The sequence below is a fragment of the Xiphophorus couchianus genome, chromosome 6 (genome assembly GCF_001444195.1).
Source record: "Xiphophorus couchianus chromosome 6, X_couchianus-1.0, whole genome shotgun sequence".
In the NCBI taxonomy this organism is placed as follows: domain Eukaryota; kingdom Metazoa; phylum Chordata; class Actinopteri; order Cyprinodontiformes; family Poeciliidae; genus Xiphophorus; species Xiphophorus couchianus.
Genome location: NC_040233.1, coordinates 27,928,662 through 27,950,241, shown reverse-complemented (window position 1 = coordinate 27,950,241; position 21,580 = coordinate 27,928,662). Strand labels below are relative to the sequence as shown.

The 21,580-nt window shown below is 41.7% G+C and overlaps 1 protein-coding gene across 4 annotated transcripts in view; it reads right to left on the bottom strand.

Moving 5' to 3' along the window:
- The window catches only part of efr3a (EFR3 homolog A (S. cerevisiae)), a 67,974-nt gene extending 46,611 nt beyond the window's left edge, over window positions 1-21,363 (bottom strand). Inside the window, exons 1-3 of one of the 4 annotated variants that reach the window (XM_028020180.1) lie at window positions 21,135-21,363; window positions 20,804-20,939; window positions 451-527 (exon numbers count right to left, since the gene is read on the bottom strand). In XM_028020180.1, coding sequence (XP_027875981.1) covers window positions 451-527; window positions 20,804-20,813 — 87 coding nt within the window. In that variant the 5' untranslated portion in view covers window positions 20,814-20,939; window positions 21,135-21,363. The remainder of the gene's footprint in view (window positions 1-450; window positions 528-20,803; window positions 20,940-21,134) is intronic. The other 3 variants (XM_028020179.1, XM_028020182.1, XM_028020181.1) reach the window with 3 other exon arrangements.
- Between the last annotated feature and the right edge of the window lie 217 nt (window positions 21,364-21,580).

Here is a 21,580-nt window from a genome sequence, read left to right as displayed (position 1 = left end):
CTCCAATTAGTACTGGGAGAAGGCAGAGAAGCTAAACTTTTTCACAGATTATCCATCTCATAACATGATGACAGTTTCAACAAAAATAGAAAAAAAAGTTTTAAAAAAGTTACACACTGCAGCTTTAAAGCAAAGGTGTCCAAACTGTTGACAGGCCACAAAACTCATTACAAAGCAAAAATTTGTTAACTGTGATTATTTTGTTCTTTTTTAGCTGCTCAATAATAAATCAAATGTTTATAAAATCTGCATATCATTAAAAATCCAAAACATAAAAAACTCCTTCAGACTTTTTATTTTTTGTGGTTATCAACTGTTTTCTATTTTGTTGGCCAAACATTTTTACCAGTTTTATCTTCTGGTCTGGGGCCTAACAGTATCATTTTAAGGGCCTCAGCTGGCCCGCGGGCCTCAGTTTGGACACCCGGTCCAGAACCTTGTTGGACTCACTTTGGGATCCTCTGGGAAGATGTTGTCCACCAGGCGCTTGTACCGGGGCCTCAGCGGCCCGCAGCAGCCACACACTCCTGGGAAACGAGACAAGCAGACATGCTGGATCAGAACCACCAGAACCTGCTGCAGTTTAAAACCTGCCAGAACCAAAAACCGGTTCTGGATCCCCAGTTTCACAGCCCAGCATGACTCATCCACACAATAGCCCGACTTCCTCTGCAGCGGCCGCCGCCCGTCTTCCAACACGAACGAGTTTCAGTGAGTCAATAAGCAGCGATGAGTCAAAGTCACGGCGAGGAAGGTCGGGTCGACTGGAGGCCGGACCCACAGAGGTTCTGACCTGCACCGAACCAGAACCCACAGAGGTTCTGATCTACACCGAACCAGAACCCACACAGGTTCTGACCTGCACCGAACCAGAACCAACAGAGGTTCTGACCTGCACCGAACCAGAACCAACAGAGGTTCTGATCTACACTGCAGATAGACTATAATAATCTATATTACCATAAGGATACTGATTAAATTAATAAGTAAATCAATAAATAAATCAATAAGGAAATTAATTTTGCTTTAGGACTGTCAAATAAATGGTGTTAGAAAAAAACAAACATTTAAATCCACAAATGTAAATAATTGGGATTTAAGACATTAAAAAATAAAATAAAGTATGAACATGAAAATGTAGAAATAAAAACATGTATGGGGAACAAATTCATAAATTGTGGAGCTTTTATGCTGGGACATAAAATAAAATAAATAAAAATTTTCTTCTGGACTGTCGAATAAATAAAAATAAATAGTGGGAGGATATATAATAGTTATAAAATAAATAGAGACGCTTGGCTGCATAAATGAAGTACAGGATAATAAATGACTTAAATTAAAAGAGAAAAATAGAATAAATAAAGATGGCTGAGCTGAAAAGGGTGGGGAAGGGTAAAGTTTAAAATATTTATTTTATATTTATTTATTTTCATTTCTGAAAATGTTTTCTGAAATCAAAGATCCAGAAACTTTTAAAAGTAAATAAATCTGCTTTGTGCAGCGATTCCTCCTCTTTTCTAGAACAACTGAATGGACTCCAGTCCCAACACACACACAGCCACGCACACACACACCCCCCGACACACACAGCCACGCACACACACACACACCGATACACACAGCCACGCACACACACATGGCGTTTTAAGACCTGAACCAGGTGAGTCAGGTGAGCTCAGAGTGTCAAAGGTCAACAGCGGCTCGATGAGGTGAGCTCAGCTCAACAGATGAATCGATTAAACCCGAGACGGCTGACGTCCCGACCCGAATACCAAACAGGAAGAAACGGATTTCTGTCGCCAGGCGGGAGAAAAGAATCGCTCTGCTTCGATTCCCAGCAGGCGCTCAGCGACTTTCTGCTCCAGAAAAGATTCGTTAAAGATGACTTCATAAAAAACCCGTTCAGGCAGAACCGCCAGAGCAGAGCTTGCTCATGACTGCAGCCGGGAGTCAACGCCTCATCAACACCGACGGGATTTCAGCAGGAAGTAAAAGTCTGGACATCAGACGGCTGAAGGAGTGAGAAATGTTGAATATTCATGAAGATTATTTATTGTTTTTGACCTGAAACAGAGAATTCCTGTCATACATGATGAGGCTCCTGCAGAGGATGAGATGGGAACATCTGGGAGGTTTTTCTACCATGCAGGCGCTAACGTCAAGCTAGCACAAAACAGCGTCAAGCTAGCACAAAACAGCGTCAAGCTAGCACAAAACAGCGTCAAGCTAGCACAAAACAGCGTCAAGCTGCAGCTCCAAAACTCAACGTTTCCATCGATCAACGAGATTCTGGGATCATTTATTTGACATCTGATCCGTTTCCCTGGCAACACTGGTTGAGTCCATTTGAACTGGTTGGTTTAAAGAATCCAAACTGGTTTTGTAAAGGATAATAAAGTGAAGCTTCCAACCATTTTGTTATTTTATGTGTAAAAATGAATTCTAATTAATTTGGAAAGTGATGTGTCTTAATTATATTATCTGGTAAAATAAAAAGAAATTCAGTTAGATTTACTAATATTTAAAAATAAAACTAAATACAAACAAAGTAAAATATTTACTTAATATTTGAAACTAATTGATCTTTTGTGAAAAGAAGTCCACCGATTTTGAATATTTTGATTAAATACGCAAAATTTAATCAAACTAGACTCAGGTCTAGTACTAGATCTAGACCTAAGTAAAATGTATCTAATTTATTTAAAAATCTTTAGCTGTGTGATTAATATAATTTACTAGATATAAAAAAGTAAGGCACTTATATCTACTTGAAAAATGTTAGTGGAAATTTTTCCAAGGATTTTTAAAAGCACATCACATTTTTCAGGCCAACATTACTGTCAGTAATCTGAGTCCATACGGCGTTTATGATGAAGATCTGACCTTCTGACTGTAACTGGGAGCTGAATGAAAATAAACGACTGGATTCAGTTGTTTGTTTCTAAGGCGGCGCCAGCAGCAGAAAATGAAAGACATTTAAGTTCATTCTGGCTGAGAGCTTCATGCCTTCGATACGGTAACCGAGGCAATGCATCAGGTTTAGTGTCCGCTGACGAATCTGCAACGAGAGGGAGGCATAATCCCGACGCGCAGCAGGAGACCGATGAATTACACCGACGAGATTCACTCAGCCGGCCGAGGGAAGACGATTACAGCCGGTCGGATCCATCATCAGCCAACGCAGAGCAGCGAGGACGGAGATACAAACATCTGCAACGGTCAGGGGGAAAACGCACCAAAATGTAAAATAAGTTACACGTTCAGACGCTGCTCTGATTCTTACCAAGGTAACCCAGAAAAAATCTCCAACAAGTCACGAATAAAAACCCCGACAGGAAAGACTAAAAACTAAACCAACAGAACCAGTTTGAACGATTCCAGGCTGACCAGTTTGGTTGTTTGTCTTTAACGTTAAATATGTAGAAGAAGAAACTGAATCCTGATTTTTCTGGATGATGAATTCAGTTTGTAGAGAGCAGAGAGGCTTTAATTAGCTCAAAATCTACACACAAACTGAATGTTTCTTTACAGATTGCAGAGAAATTCACAAATAATATCCATCAGAATATTGAATTAATAGCTTTAAACAAATAAAACCCATCCGTGACCTTTGAACTTTAGAGACCAGCATGCTGAAACACAGACGACCTCTTCGTCCTTCATCCAGTCACCAGCTGGAGACCAGATGGGTTGAATGTATCTGATAATAAAGACTTTTCTTTCAGGAAGCGTGAATCTTTCTGAGGTAAAGCGAAGGCAGCAGGTTGTGTTCACTGACGATTCCTAACGGTTTGCTTAACGTTTTGGACCATTCATGGTTCTGTTTTTGGTCTGACTGAGTTAAAGCATTTCTGTTGAGGTGAAGTATCGTATCTTCATCTGAAGCTTTAACTCTGGGCTGTCAAACAGTGAAACCTTCAGATGAGGCCGTGAACACATGAATCGGCTCCTCCTTCATGACTTAATCATCTGATTCAGGTGACTCAGAGACGCGCGACCTGACGCCGACCTTCCAGGATGTCAGTGAAATTTGTGCATTGCCTGAAGGTTGATGGACCTACCGGCGTTCAGGAATCCTCGTCTGTTGGAGGCCCGGTTGTAGTTGAACGCTCCGTCCGCCTCGGTTTGAGGAACCTGCCTGTATCTCCTCAGAACGTCACAGAGAGATGGCATGATGGGAAAACGTTTTACTCCTCAGGCGGACGATAAAAATAATTCTCCTGCAGAGAAGACGGTAACATCTAAAAACATGCAGATACTTGTTTCTACCTCCCCAGGTGAGACCATGTGTCCATCTGCCACACCTTCAGACTCTGCTGCAGGTCCGGCTTCACCTGTGTGACCGACGGCAGGTTCAGCCAATCAGCTTCAGCTGTGGCCAGCGTGACCACGATCACCTGGAGTTACCTCGCTTCGTGAGGCGGAAGACGAGCCTCTGCTTGGTAGCGCCGGCCCGGCCGCGGCGGCTCAGGTTACCGGCCGCGTTGTTCACAGGAAAATGTGACCCAACACGAGGCGAAGGGAAACTCTGGAACCGGAGAGGCTCCAGGAGGGCCTCACCTGAACGCAGAGCGGCCGGGTTTCCATGCAAATCAGATGCAAACGATAAACAAATGATGACAAACGTTCGAATCTGATGGTGACCGACTCACATCCGGGTGCAAACAGGAGCATGTAGGTTTTATTAACGACTGTAACAAAGCTTCAGTTTTAATTCCTGACCCCCTGAAAAATCTCAAAAATTCACAACATTGACCTACTTTAAAACCAAGTTTTAAAGTAGTTTTAAAGATCTCAGGGCTGAGATGTTTTTCCTTTACGTGTAAATAATAAAAAAAGAAGGTTTATTCATTTAATCAATGCTGGAAATGCATCTGGTCTCAACATGTACAGTTTAGTGACTTTTACACCCAAAATTAAAATAATTATCCAAAACCTCAAAGGGTTTAAAAAGAGTTCCTCCTTCCCAGAGTAAATTAAAATTGTGCTGAAACATCACAGATGGGGAAAAGTCGATCGCTACAGAGCGCAGACACCAAAGTGGAGTCACTTAAAGCAAACAATGTTCCACTAACGGTGGACACCCTGAACGCCTCTGCAGCAAAACGTCGCCTTTTAATCCAAATGTCCAGTCAATGCAAAGCCTGGCTTTGAATTGAATCGTGCCGATTGGTGCCTTTACTGTTTACTTGTCATGTTAAGGAGATGTTGGATTACCGCCCAGCACCACCCATGTTTTAAAATGAGATCCTCACCACCTGGTGATGTTTCCACATACTGAAATTATGTTTGTGTTTGTCTTCAGGACAGGATCATGTCCAGCTTAGCAGTGTTTGGCAACAACCAGAACAAAACGTCTCCAGCTTAAAAGTTGATGTGGAATTTGCAAATTGCGAGTTTGTGATGTTTACAGCCAAACAAACTAAGTAAAAAAAACAGAATCACTCTTTGTTTCAACAACCTTTGGAGTTGGATTTTTGCTTTGGATGCTCCACAGGTTTACTGTCAGAACAAAACAATGACTAAAACTCTGTCCCTGTGCAACTTCCTCACATCCTGAGTAAAACTATTTCCTGCTTGTTCCTGGTAGAAACCAGTTTTAAATAAACACTTCAGCACAGTGTTGGAGTAAAGCTCCCTCAGCAGAGCCGTGTGCTTTAATCTTCACCCAAACCACCAGAGGCATATAATCTAAAAGATTAAACGTGTCTCCGTCCCCTGCTGGTTAATACCTCAGCCTCCGACAGGACCAGAAAAACCCAAACAGCCCCTCTGTCCACGGCTCGGTGGGCGGACGTCCATCCAGCTACTGGAGAGGAGGCTTCAGGTTGCAGGTCGTCCATAAAGATTTAGGAACGATGATTTACGTGGAACAAAACCAAACATAGAAGAGCCAAATTTTGACTTTTGATGAGATCCGCTGGTTTCACCAATAAACTAATATTATGAAAGCTGAGATTGTTCCTGTAGATAAACAGGGTCCAAAATCTGCCTCAGTCTGACCTTCATACCCATCATCATCATCATCTCATCCTGCTGCTTTATTAAGACGAAGGTGACAGGTCACAACGTTTATAAGCAGAGAGAGTTTATGATATTTAGTCCAAACAAATAAATCTGAAACAGCTGTGAGTTAATAAGCCAAACAAATGAAGGAATAAATAACGTTTACGATCCGCCGGCTCGGCTGGAATGGCTGCTCCTGTTTTCATCGCCTGGAGGCAAACCGAGATGATGGAGCATAAATCTGCTGCTGCTCATCCTGACCGCACGTTTCTGCAAACATCAACCGCTTCTGAAACTTTCACCAACTTCAAACTGAAACCTGTTCGCTAACTTGTACTGTTACCACAGCACAATGCCTGGATTTCTCAAACTGAAATACAAATTACTAATTCAACTAATCCAACAGATCATTTCTAAAAACAAAGTTGATGAAAGAAGCAATTAATGCATGTTTGAGAACTCCTATAATCTTCATGGAAACCATTCTGTTGTGCAAAATGCCTGGGTGGACCTAGCCCCGCCTTCGAGGCGCAGCTCCTCCCCTTAGCTCCTTCAAACTAGCCAACAGCGATTAGCAAACCTCCGGTGGAGCTGCTGAACTCGTTATAGGAGCTAGTGCTCAGAGCAACGCTGGTAAAAACGTTGCTAAAAGATTAATGATGACTTCCTGGAGGCGGAGCTTCAGAAAGAGCAAGTGCTTCTTAAAGAGACAGAGACCCAATTTCAAGGCATTAAATTACAAAGTCAAATTTCTTTTAAATCATATTTGATTTATATAGCATTTATGTAACAGTTTAAGCTAAGATAGTTGATAATGTTATAAAATGGCTCTGTGTGGCTGGACAATATCTGATACTGTCCCTTTAAAAAGAGGAAAAACAAAAAACCCAAACTTTCTAATGATAACTCCTCTCTGCAAGTTTCCTGGATTTATAATGTTTATTTGCTCAGGTCAGTAAAGAAGCTTCAGAACCAGCAGGTTCTGCCGCTCCGGATCAGGGAGGTCGGGTTCATAACAATCCTGGCGATATCCGGTTTTCAGACGCATTAAAGCCAAGAGCTGCGGTCCGTTCGCCTCGCAGGCGGCTGAGCCAGAGAGCCAGGAGGCGCGGACAGCGGCCATCCATCTACCGGCAAATTACGGCCACCATGAGGGCAGAGCTACTGGTGAAAGGAGGAGGAGATGGATGGAGGGATGAGGAGGAGGAGAGGATGAAAAGAGGCCCATGGGGAGCCAGGAGACGGAGGGACAGAGGGACGGCTGGCTGCAGAGAGACAAATGAGACCAATTTTAAGTCACTTCTCCATCCAGAGAGTCTCTGCAGACGACTGCAGCCAAAATAATGAGATTAGATCAACAAACCCTGAAGACCGACAGGAATTACTGGAGATAAACTGAAGCACAGCCAGAAACTGGTGGGGGAGGGGGGAGAACGGCTGCTAACCTGACGAGATGAAGCGACATAAACCTTTAAAATTAGAGACCGACCCTAAATCCTCACTTTTCTGGTGGCAGAACCAACATTTGGACAAAAAAAAAACAGGATGTAAACAGTTGAAATGATCAAACTGGTTATTTATTAAACAATTGTCGACTAATTTAATTTTTTTTTTTTTTTTACCCCTCCAGGGGGTCTTTTGTGGCTCTAGTGTCCCTTATATGACAGTAGGCTGACAGGAAACGGGGAAGGAGGGGGGGGGAAGACATGCGGCAAATATCGTCGGGTCTGGGAGTCGAACCCAAGACAGCCGCGCCGAGGACTCAAGGCCTCCAAATACGGGTGGCGCTAACCGCTACGCCACCACGACACGCAAAATTGTCGACTAATTTAGTAATAAATTAATTGTTAACCGGAGAATATCGATTCTAAAATTTGCTAAGAACAACGTACTCACACCAACAATTAGGCCAAAACTGCACAAAATATAAACAATTAAGATAAAAAAAAACAAATAAAAAAAACATTAGTCTGTAAATCTGAGCTCCTCCTGTGGCAGTTTTAGATTCACCTGCTTCAGATTCTGTAAAATAATCTACTAATCTCCTTTTGCATCCAATTATTAACCAGAAATAATGACAGATCAAAAGGTGAGCTTTTTATCTGCAGAAGCATCGTTTGCTACAAAAGATCAACCTTTCACTGAAAAAATGCTCTTTTTTTAAAAAAATAGTACTTATTCAAAATATAATAATTATTTCCCTTTTTTAAGCTTAAATGATTAGAAGAAAAATCTGCAGAATGGGCTCATTTTTTCCTCCAATTACATTTGAATAACTGATAACTAAAGGAATCACGGCTGCAGCCGTAGAATAAAGGGCAATATTTATTCTGCATCTTTTTTCATTGTAATGGAGACCAGAAACATTCTTACATTTTCTGGAGTTTTTCCTTCCACTTAACTATAACCAATCAGGATGCAACACATCAAATCAAAACTTATTAAAGATGACTCCTCTCTTACATTATGGATTATTCTGTGAAACATAAAAATTTACCTAAATGCAGATTTGAACTAATATTCAAAAGAAACGCAGCTTGGATAAATAACATAAAACACGTTTACCTCTGACTCTCCTTTCTAAAGAATCAGAGAAAAATCTGTTTCCCTCTGAGCCACTTTGAGCACAATCTGATGTTACGGACTGAATTTTCCCATTTTTGTTACAAACTAATAAAAAATGCATCTCCTGCCGTCTTGGAAAGAGAAAAAAACTGAGCAAGTGTCAAATCAGGACAAAAACATCTCCGCTTCCATGGCAACAACACATCCTGTTTGTGCCGCTCTATAATTTTGTTCTGCTAATTTTTTATCACATCCAGGTTAAAAGGGTTTGAGTTTATATCATAAGTCAACCTTCTGCGTCTGTTAATGGTGCAGTGAGGCAGAAACAGTCAGAGGAAGACAGACTGGATCAGTCAGTGCAAAATAAAGCCATCCCATAATAAACCTGCAGAGAAAATGACTCTGCTGTGAAAGCAAACGACTGACTGCTGATCAGCAACAGGAGAAACAGTCCACTGACTCCAGACAGAAGCTCTGAATTCAGATCAGACTACATGAAAATGAGCAGGACACACTGAGTAATTACAAAATTAATCCTGGAAGACCGATTCCAGGAGCCGGGGATTCTGGGAACCAGCGTTGTCTCAATTTACACCAATTTAATTTGGAAATCTACAAAACTTCCCACCTCTTCATTTTAACCTTAAACTAGGATTCTGACAATCTGAGTGGAAAATGATGGATGAGTCAAGTTAAAAACTGAATGTTTATGACTAAAAGCTTCAATTTAAGGCTTAACCAACATGGTGACTATGTCCATCATTTATACAAATTAAATCCTAAAAGCAATGACAGTAAGACTGGTACTGACAGAAATGGGTAAATAAACCAATATGAGCTTCTCAGCAAACAATAAATACTATGACTTATGTCCAATTTACCTGAAACAGCAGCTAGCATTAAAATATGGCAAAGAAGAAACAGCAGGAAGAAACAGAACTGAACAGTAAAGCCATAACCAAGGAAAGACTCCATCTAGTTTCAACAGGTTAATGCCACATGAAAAATAAATCAAACCATAAAAGCAAAAAAAATATTAATCCTTTGCGTTTGTGATCCACTTCCCCGAAAAAGATTACTCCAGTTTAGAGCAGTTCAGCAAAATATGATGGTAACCAGTTAATATTAGCTTCACAACAAGTGAATACAAGATAAGTTCAACTGTCATTTAGCAGAAGTTTTATGTTTCCATCAATATACCCAAATAGTGAACAGAAACTATATTTTAGCAGCTATGCTAATCTGATACTCTAATCATGATAGTTTAGCTACCACGTTACCAGTCAACATAATCAATCTCTAAATTATGTTCAACATAAAAAACAAAACTGTAATGGAGAGAAATGTCATTTTCTTAGCTGCTAAGAGAAGGAATCCTCAGCTAGTCCAGGACGTAAATGTGTACTTAGCATTTAGCTAAGCTAATTTTGGTTTGGAATGGTGAAGCTAACGCTTGTTTGGAAGCTAGCTAGGAGCATCCCTGCTAATTCTAGCCAACTAGAAGAGGTCAAGCTAATTTTAGCATAGGAGCTGCCAAGCTAGTGTTAGCTTAGAAACAACCTAGCTAAATTTTGCCTGGGAGTAGATGAGCTAATGCAAGTCTAAGAGATGTCAAACTAACGTTGTAGCCAAGCTAATGTTGGATGCTGCGTCAGCCTAGGACTGGCTGTGTTCAGTTATTTCACATAAATATATATTTTACATGTTGTTTTTTGTTTTCATAAAGTTATGAACAAAAGTTGAGCATATTTAAACTTTTCAGCTTCAGTGAGAAGATCACTGAAAACAGCTTTGGAAACAATAATGGAGCTTAAACTCACCACCAGATAAAATCGTGAGACTTTATAGACTTCTGTGTACCATTCAGAGTAGTAAAACAATACCAGTGAATATGTCATCATTTCAGAAAAAGGTTCTGTTGAACAAATCCAAGTTTTGTTTCCATCCTAAAAATACCACATCAAGTTCTTCTATCTGCAGGCATGTAACCCAGCTTCTGCTTTGGAATAACATGACACGCCATGTCTCCCAAAGACAGGAAAGGAAATCTGTCCGTCTCTCAGTGAGGTAGCGGGACGGATGGGAGGGACTTAATTAAGCGTGAAAGGCATCAGATGACCTCTGGTGTTTCCAGCCGCGCTGCCAATCAAACATCTGTCAGCCTGCAGCTGAAGGACGGCGTCCAAACAAGCGCGCAGTCCTTCATGCTCAGATTCCCCCTGCAAACACGCCGCTGACCACATCAACACGAGGAGGAGAAACGCTCCACAAACACATCTGTGAAAAAGCATTTGCTCCCTTACAGACGTCCTCTTCTTTGTCACATTAATTATTATTATTAGTAGTAGTATTAATTATTAGAAATGACAAACTGTTAAGTGATTTACATTTAATTATAAATTAAATTATTGTTTACAAACAGGAGCTAAGACCTGAACGATTCCCAACCAACACTTTGTGTTTTATTAACTTTATATTCGGTATTTAAACGTAGCTCAACCCGTCCATCTGAACTTCCCGGCACCACGTTTACTTTGTAACAGGAAGTAGTAGTTGCTTTGAAGCAATCTGATTGGTTGACCTGGGCTGTAGCTCTGCTCTATACTGCCCCCTGTGGGTTTGGCATGTTTCATACAGCGTTGATTTGTGCCAGTTCAAGTGGATACAAACTTCTCTGAAACCAACCCGGTTTGGTTTTATAATGACTCTGCTACTCAACGGGTTCTGAAAAACAGAACATGTCAAAATTCAACCACAGGTATTTTGACCCGCTCTACTTCGCAGAAATGTTGCTGCGTTGACGGGACTTACTACTGGAATCAGTTTGGTTTGGATAACTCCTCTCTAGATAGAAATATAAATTTTAACCTGATTTATTTCTCTGGTTCATGATCTGAAACATTTACACATAAAAACTCAAGAACCTGTAGGGAGAAATACTTTCCTCACATAAATGGCAAATATTACAACAGATTCGTCACATTAACGTTTAAGACTAGAAAGCCTTGAACTCCTACTAATCAGCTAAAGAAAAACATCAAATCAAAGCAGCATTAGCCTCTAGCATTAAAGCACAAACAGGTCAAATGGGACTAAAATATAAATAATGATGAGTTATGTCAAATACAGCAGATCTAACTCATTTATCAGACAAACGATTCCGCATTTCTTCCTCTGAAAATATTAATATCCAGAAATTAATAAGGTAAAATCTGGATAATCTTACAGTAAACATAAACCACTGAAAGAGACGGGAGTAAATCAATCCTTTCTAAAAGCTTAAACTGCTTTTCTCAGGTGACAAAACGGAGGCGCCATGTTTTTTTCCCTATTTAACCTTTAGAGTAAATCCTTAAGACAGGAGTTTCTGAGGGGGGCAGACCATAAAACAGCAGTTAGTGCCACCATCATCATCAATCAGCGCCTGCAGCGGCTCGTCCCTCCTCGTTACGGCTACCTGGCCTCAGCGCCCTCTCTGATTGGTCTCAAGGTGCGCCAGTCAGGCGGAACCAGCTTGCTGATTGGCTATCGGGCCTCAGTGGAGGAGCAGATCGATGGCCGCGGCAGAGCGGGCTCGTCCACTGACCCTTCGGCCTCCATCTCTGTCTGCCAGAGTCAGAAATGAAGAAACAGCCTCTTACCGGACTCATTGCTCTCTGAATCCATCTTGTTGGAGGTGAAGCAGCGAACGGCCTCCCAGGCGGACCTCCACTCCTCCGTCTCTCCTGCCGTCTCCGTGGCCAGCCTCTCTCCCTCTCTCTCCCCCCTCCTGCCTCAGACACCGGCAGTCATCGCTGACCTTGCGGTGTTTGTGTTTCCCCTTGCCGACGGCAGCAGCAGCCGTTCTGCAGAGCCCGGCGTGTGCAACTGAAGCTCTCCTAAACTCTCTAATTATTCCTCTGAGAGGAAAACACAAGAAACAGACCCTGATGAGCAGGGAGGGTTTGTGTGCTGGGATTATGTCAGTGAAAAGCATTTTACCTGACAGGACACAACCTGAAGGTGAAGAGTTTGAATATTTTAGAAAGCATGACCATCGTTTCTTGTGTGTGTAAATATGTGTGGGTTTGAGGTTGTGTGATCCAGATAAAGTAGCTCAATCTGCAGACTGACTCTAAACCTGAAGCCTGAGGGAAGTTTCAGTTTCCTAAACTCAAACACATTGACCCTCAGCATGAGACGTCTTCAGAAAGCGTCGCTCCGCCTTGACGCCATGCTAACTACTGTAAGCTAGTCAAAAACCAAACTGTTAGCAATCCAATATCGCTTTTATTTAGTTGATTTCACTAAAAAAAGTCAAATGACAAGGATGTAAACCAGACTTGTCATTTATTGTAAACCTTTTGATGAGGAAAGAAGACGACGACGGATGGCAGCCGTTAATCCTAAAGACCAGCAGCCCTCAGATTTGCAGCTAACGATTTTACAAGGCAAGAGGCAAAATTAATAAAAACCAAATATTGCATTATTGCAAATTTACGCATCAGTCTCTATGGAGAAAAAGCTCCGTTAGCATGTATGAAAAAACCGGTTAGCATCTAGACTTTTGTACACTTTTAAATCTGCGTTGGTGCAAAGGGAAACACCGTGTCTGACAAACTGCTATCAATGATGTGGCAAAGTCAGTCATTTAAAGAAATCAACAAACATGGAGGGAGAAGTATGGGCTGGTTTCTCAGCTAGCGATAAATTAGCTCAACTTCAACAAGTAGAAACCATGGCTGTTTCAATCGCAGTAGATCAGTTCAATACTCCGTTCAGGTGACGTGGTTGGAAAGGGTCAATATGGAGGTCTGCTAATCCTGACCGGATCCGTTTGTGTCATCTTTAGAGGCATCTTGTCCTGAACGATCCAGAGAGTTTCCTGACCACAAATCCAAGATTTCAACTTTTATAGTAAAGAGACTCAAGATCTGAACGCTGTGGGACTCCATACCCGACGCAGGCGCATTTGACAGATTTAGCAACGGTTTCCTTAAGTCCAACAGAAAATGTCTAGTCTCTTCTGAATGACTATAAAAAGTAGCACTGAGCTCCAGTCTGTTGATCTTAGTAAAGAGGATTTATGTTCCCTTCATCTTTTCTTCTTCAGATGTCAAACAATCAGGAGGATTTAACACAAATCGTAACTTGGCACCACTTTTCTAATGTCTTGAACTTCATGCAGAATCTTTGGTCCTTTTCACACCAGATTGTAAAATAGTCTCGATTCAATTGGGAACCAAAGTTGCAACATTTGTTCCATCTCCAGCCTCTGTGGTTCTCGTTCACTCCACACCGAGTCAAACCAACCAAACCCTTTAACAACCTGTTCCCCTCCTGGCCTGTGGGGGCGCTGCACCAAGAACCACTGAAGGAAACGACACAAAAACCTCTTTAGACACTGAGCGCAACTTCCTTCTTCACCAAACAGAAACTAAAATGGAGGCGTCAGATTTTAGCGGTTGGAGGATTTCTCTTTAGTCTTTGGCTAAAGACAAGTTGACATTTCTCCCGCTAACGCTAGGCTAGCACGTTTGTTTTGGCAACTTCATCCGACACCAGAAAGCTCAAATTAAATGACTGTTTTGCACAAAACTTTAATTTTCTTTTTGATTAAACGTCTTTCTAACTGATCATCAGGCATCTGATTCCTCTGCAGAATAACAGAGTTTCAGTGACAGCATGTGCATCACTGAAGAGCTTTGGTCACGGCCGTAAATAACCGAGACGGAGCGCGGAGGCCCGGTCTGTGTTTGAGGTCACCGTCTCATACTTTCATCCACTGATGTCCTAAAAAGGACAAACAGCAGAACTGACGGCTCACATGGAGTCAACCATTCTCTAAAAGGAAAAGAAATTCAGCCTCAGCGCCAGCGAAGGCTTTTCATGTCTAAACATCCAAAACATGCAGTTTAAAGGTTCATCTCAGACATCCTTAAAACGACCGTTTACCAGGAAACAAAGACTAACCACGGAGAGGTGAAGCACAGCAGAACTTTGGATTTTTCCCTGAGAAAATGTCAACAGGTCAGACCGACATGCTGCAGGAACTCAGCCATTTAGCTGAAACGTGGGGGTGTAAATGTCAGCTCACATGATTGGGTCCGCAGTCTGCCGAACAAACCCCGCCTCCTGATTTCCATCGGAAAGGTAAAAGCTCTCAGTCCGACGGCAGGTCTCCACTGGCCTTCACCTGTTCGCTTCAGATCGACACAAAGCAGATGTTCATGAAGTCTAAATTCAGCTCTGTGTGTTTCTGAGCAGCCAGGGATTATTAATCTGTTGGGATTTAATTTTCATTATGAGACGAAAGACTCAGGAAACAAACCTGGACTGGACCAGGTGGAGCAGGAAGCTACAAACAGAACCACTAGTCACAAAACTGATTATCTCTGATAATGTTTTGATTTTAACCATTTGAAATCTGTGCTTTTATTTTGTAGGCAGGTTTTAACAATTGGCAGCCATGTTGGTAGGTACCTGCTTCAGTGACTCGTTTAAGAAACACTTAGCAGGAAAATAATCCGATAATCAAAAAGATTAAGATTAGCTACAGTGTAAAAACAAAATCTTACCAAGCATTTTTATTGTCTAGTTTCTAGTGAAAATATTTCAGTAGACTTGAAATAAGACGAAACTCACTTAGAATAACTTTTCAGCAAAACAATTTTATAACATTGATAAAGAAAAAATACTAGTTTAAAGTTAAATAATCTGCCATTTTCCCAGATTCTAAATTAAAATCTTCCACTGGTATATTATGTCTCTTATAACTAGAACATTTTTATTAAAATTTTAAGATTTTCCTTCCACCCATTAAACCTTATTTCACAAGGTTCATACTGTGTCCGATCCAACAGGGTTTCGGTTTCAGAAATGAACTGCAATGACCAGCTCTGATGGATTCAACCTGAAGTTCTCCCCCTCCAATCCAGATTATTTTATCATAATCAGAAGTTTGGTGTTTGCAGAAACCAGAGGTGCTGCGCTGCAGACATTTCACATGTTCCAGCCCAACGTCTCTGCAGCCTGATGCTGAGCAAACATCTGCAGAGAAAATCCTTACAGAAGTGCTGAAAAGCAACAAGCAGAGCGTCACACAACCAGCCGACGGAGATAAAAGCTCTCAGCGCGGCAGAGATGCGACCGGCGGAGGAAAACAGAGGGACGCCCACGCTCCTTTGAAGTTATATTTAGGACAAAATCCTTCTTTGCAGAACAAACCGTCTTATTCTATGAATACTAATCAGAGGCAACAACTGAGGGAGGAACCGTCCTCAGAGCACAGGAAGCCGCGCCGCGTTTGATCCGGTTCGGGACGCATCAGCCTACAGCTGCTCCATTTGGGCCACATTCACCAAAAACAGCCAGGAAACAACACAGAAAACAGTTCAGTCCAATTCAATGTTAACTGGAAAACTAAAAGGTTCCTCAGGTTTACGTGGGGAAAAAACTTAAAGTTCTTCTCTTCTTCCTGAAGCAGATCGCTGTTTGGAAATCTCAGGAGAACATGAAGGCCTCGACCCAATAAAGGAGGAAATAAAGTTTCTCCCAGCAGGAATCCCATCATGCATCTCAACTGATCACATATGAGCTCATCAGGTTGCGCAGCAGCAGCTTTCTGCTGCATACTGGTTTAACTGCGGCGTCAACTCTTCAGGAGCCTGCAGACCATGATGGATGCTGCAGCTCACACAGAGACACGGCTGCATCCATACATCAGATGCATTTTTACAAACTATTTTTATCCTCTTCCTCACATGCAGAACGTGGTTTTCTGTGGCTCTGGTGTGAAACGCACCAGAGAGTTTCACACTGCAATTTACTGCATGTTGCAGGAAAAAACAAACGACCCAATCAGAGAGACGGCGGCCGGCTAAACGCTCCTCTTCCTCCTGCTCTTCCTCCTTCATGATGAGCGCTGCATGATTCTGGATTCAGAACCAGAAAACATGATTCTGGTGTTTCTGTTTCTGGACCTGCAGGCTCAACACGAGCCAGCAAGAGAATCTGCAGGTGTAAAAATGTTAAGAAATTATTACATTTTTAAAACTGACTAAAGGTTAAAATTGAACAATTTAATAAATTCAGGAGCAATTTAGTGGTGGGACTTAAATAAAATTTTAAGTATATATATATTAGCAAAATAAGCAATATCTTCACTACTAACCCCGTTTTTTCTGCTAAATAATTGAATAAATAGAAATATGAGCTCAGCAACAAAAATACTTTTAGTTTTTAATCTACCAAGCCATAAGATTGGAGCAACGTGTTTTTCTATCCATTCATCTTTCCAGAGTTTCTCTGGTCATTCAAGGAGCCAGGTGTGTCAGCAGCAGCTTAAAAGTAAATGAAACAGATTCAAAGATGGTTAAAAATGATAAAAACTGAAAAATAAGACTGTATATTGTGAGCAAATTTGCAACATACAAAAGTTGAAACTATAGTCATTAAAAATTGCATATTAAAATTTAATGAAATGTGCAACTGGATAGGATCATTTAAAGAACCAAGATGCAGGTTGGTGCATAAACAGACAGCAGACTATAAAATACGTAGCAGTTTGTTGGGAGCAGCGGCGGCGGCTGGCAGGAAGGATCTGAGATGACGCTGAGGTCCGTCACTGAAGGAGCAAACACTAACGCAACATGATCCTAACTACATTTATTAGACTACCAACTATTTGAAAATATAATCATTTCCAACTAGATAGTTGTAATAAAAGTCACATTTACCAAATCTACTGTAATCACAATGAAACAACTTTGGTTTTAGTTTCCTACTGATCTTTTCTCCTGCCTTAAACAGCAGCAGAGATGCTAATGTAGTCCAAGCATTTCCTCCGTTACTGATATTACAGATAATGGTTCTGGGATTATGATAAACCTTTGATATAAAAAGCCAACAATGACTCCAAAAGTTATTCTTGGCTTCTGTCTGCAGAGACTTTCTGCTTCTCCATTTCTTCCTCTTGCCACTTTAACCAATCAGCGATCAATACTGCACTCGTCACATTACCGCTAATGCAATCAGCACTTTACCACAGGGAGTGATTATCTGGCAGACATGAGGCGCATCAGCAGGCTGAAATATCACCTCCAGCAAACAAAGATGCTCTATCTGCAGAGAGATGTTCCTGCTGTTGGTTTTTTTGGCTCCAGGTTCTGGTTTCCTGTTCGGCTCGTTTCTGGATCAGAGTCGGGATTTAACAGGACAAACATTAAACAGCAGCTGGTTTCCTGTCAGAGCGCAGAGAGACGGGAAACACAGTTATGGGAGTGCTGTTATTCACTCCCAGAGTAACAGCAGCCATGACAGAGCACACACACACACACACACACACACACACACACACACCTGGGACTGTTCCTGTATTCTTCCAGAACGTGTTTAGGATTTAAAGAAGGTCCGGCAGGACGAAAATCAGAACAAAACTGTTGAAGCTTAATAACGAAAACTGGAAATTCAGAACCGGAAGATGAATTTCCATGTTTGACTTTAAGACTCTTCCTAAATAAATGTTTGTTCATCATTTCTTCAGCTTTGAGCTGCTGCTGCTCCAGACCAAGTCGGACATTAAAGACCCGGATGAGTTCTGAACAGCCCGGTCCAGAAGTTCATTTTGTTCTGGTCGGATCAGAGAACTTTCCTCCATGTTTTCTGAACAGCCAACAGGAAGCTCCTGTGGCGCTCTGCCGTCACCATGGAAACGGTGAAGGTGTAGCTGAACGGTGCGGAGGAACAGCAGCATCAAACCAAACCCGGTCCATCACTCAGAACCAAACTGAACCAAACCATCACGCAGCTAAACAGTCAGGAGGAACCGCAGCGTGTTCGGAACCGGACCTGCTGCAGATCGGCTGAACGGGTTTCCCTCTGAGACGAAGAGGAACTCTGAACAAAACAAAAACCTTTAGATTAGAGCCGAACCCGGTCCATCACACAGAACCGGACCCGATCCATCACACAGAACCGGACCAGTCCAGTCCAGATTGATGCACAAAAACTTTAGATTAGAGCTGAAACTTTAAAGAATTAAAAAAAACAGACATAACTTTAAAATAAAAAACGTAAAAGGATCCAAGCGGAACCTTTATGCTTCATCATCCTGCATGTTTCTGGTACGCCAGTAAATCTGATGCACAGACAAACAGCAGCGATGGACGACAAAGCTGCTTCTCTCCGCTTAATTTCTGCTTCAGAAAACGATCTGAAACTTTCATCACCATGTAGGAAAAACCCAGAAAATCTTCAACCCAAAGCTGAAGATTTAATATTTCATCTCCAAGTTTTATTTTTTATTCATGCTCTAACTTCTCTGATTGATCTTCATTTCCGCTTCCTGTCTGCATGAAAGACCCAGAAAACTGAAATGAAAGAGCATCAAAGACAAACCTAAAGCCCAGTTGAGGACGTTGGTTCTGATCCAACCTGTGATCCAACAAAACTCCCTGAAATAATCCGACCACATCTGCTGAGGTAAACACCTGGATGAGCGGCCATCTTGGACATTTTCATGCAAATCCTTTAAATTCCCTTTTATAAAAACCAGCAGAAGGAACCAGAAAAACACCCAGAAATGATTTTCCCTCTTTAGTCACTTTAATCAGAAACCTGCAGGATAAAATAAGCCTGAAAGCCTCAACATGGCTCCTCTTCCTTCCTCCTAATTTCAGCTCTTCTTAAAGAGGATAAAAGGAAGATGAAAAGCTCTCTGGTGTCTTCTGCTGAAGTGACCCATTTGTTAAATTTCCTCGGAGACCGCAGCGCGTCCCGCAGCGCGGATCCAGCCTCCAACACGCTCTGCTTCTCTAAACCCAGCCAGCTCAGCCCGCTTCCTGACCTGAAGACACTCTGATTTCCTGACCATTTTAAACGCAACACAGTAACAGCAACCATTAGCGGACACCATAATTCAAACATTTTATAATCTACAGGTTCTGGTGTTTTTACATCAAAGTTTTTCTCTGGGTTTAAAATCATTTTTAGACACTTTTACAAGAACTGAATGTTTGTGACAAACTGACATTTTTATTCTGTGAGGAAGTAATTTGTTTTCCAAATGGCTCCAAGTGAATGTACTTCCTTTATAAAACAGGAGTTGATGAACCACCTGCATTCAAATAGGATTTTTTATTTATATGTATTTTAATGCTTCAATCAGAAGTTTAAAATCTGAGCTGCAGTTCTTCCACTCATTTTGTTTCCTTTTGGTTGCAAGGCTTTTATTTGACGGCATATTTTGGTAATTACTACAATAGTATTACTTTCGTGGCTAATAAGTCATTTCAGTTTATATTTGTTTCTTTTTGCCATGTCCAGGTTTATTCTTAATCATTTTATTTCATAACTAAGATGTTCAACCTGTTTGTAATTTGAGGATATTTTACGACCTTCATGGCTTCAGTTTATAATCAATGTTACTTTAAATGTTTAATTTCTTTAATATGTTAAAAAAATTTTTTTTACGACTTCTACCTTTTTATATTAATTTCATGTCACATTTTTTTATTACTTTTTTCAGAAAATCCACCATCTTAGTTTTCTTATTACCTGACTTTTTATTTTAAAATATAGTTACTATTTTGAGTATATTATGTAATATTTGTTCTTTCCTGATCTTTTTTTTACAACTGTTGCTTTTTTACAAACTTCTTTGCTGCTAAAATAAAACAAAAATATTAACTGTACAAGGGGAAAAAATAAAGTAAAAGCTCATAAGCAATGAAAGAAAACAAATCTCATATATTAATATTTATTAATAATAAAGTTTTGTGTTCTTAGATTTACATACATTTCTTCCTCCCAACTTAAAGATTTTCCTTCCAAAATTTAACTTTGGTTTAAAACGCCAGTAAATATTTTACCGATTAAAAATTTATTGTCAGATTAATCAACATTTTCATCCATGTCAATATATTATTTAATCCAGTGGTTCAGAAACTTACCACTGTTCATTTAACAATGACAGCAGAAGAAACAAAGCGATCAGCTGAAGACCCATTTCACGGCCCAGAGTGGGACCCCGACCCCAGGTTTAGGAAACCCCTCTCTTCACCTCTGCGTCAACAGGTATCCCATACAGACGCGTGTCCGTGAACGCACCACTCAACCGTTTACCTTGAACCCTGGTGGCGTTGTCGTAATTAGCTCAATAAACACCGAAGTTTCACACTCAAACACGAACCCTGCTCCCCCAGCGTGTCCACGCACACCCACGGCCCCAGTCCCACGGTCACAGACCACTTACCGGCGGGCATTGTGGAGCTAAAGTACCGCAGACCGTTCCAGCCGAGCCCCGTCAGTTAGCCTCCATGTAGCTTCTCCTGCCGCCGCTCCGCTTCACCTGGTATCCGGGTTCAGAGTGTCTGGACGCCGTGGATCACCTGTTCGGAGCCGAGAGACAGAATTAACGGCCGGCCAGGCTGCCCCGCTCCGGGCTGGAGCTGCCCGCTGACACGGAGCTACAGCCCCACCAACAGCTCCTCCTGTCCGGGGAGGCTTTCACCGAGCTGCCGCTGAAACGCTGCGGAGCTTTAACAGCGACATTAGCTCTAAAAGCAGCGCAGAGAGGGACATACCTGGAGGTAAACACCCGCAGATTAACTCCCACACATTACTGCCTGGCTTCCTGCTTTACGGTGACAGACAACACGGAAGTGAGAGCAGCAGCGGAGCCTAACAAGCCAAAACATGCGGGTTGAGCAGCCAGAGAGGCGGCTAATTATAGCAGCAAGGTGTGTCTGCGGAGAAATGTCCTCGGATGTCCTCTGAGGGGACACGTCCAGCTCACATGCGGTCTGCAGGAACCTGTCCTCTAACGGGACACATTGTCCCAGATTTCACCTGTCTCTGCTTCGTGACAGATTTTCTTCCCTCTTATTGGTGAAAAATACCTGAAACTTTGGGCTGAGATCAGAGGAGCTCCAGGTGTGTCCAGGCAGGGACACACCTGGAGGTCAACAGATGTGTTTATCCATAACAGATGGATGTTTCCATGGTTGGATGTTTTAGCTCCTTCTACAGT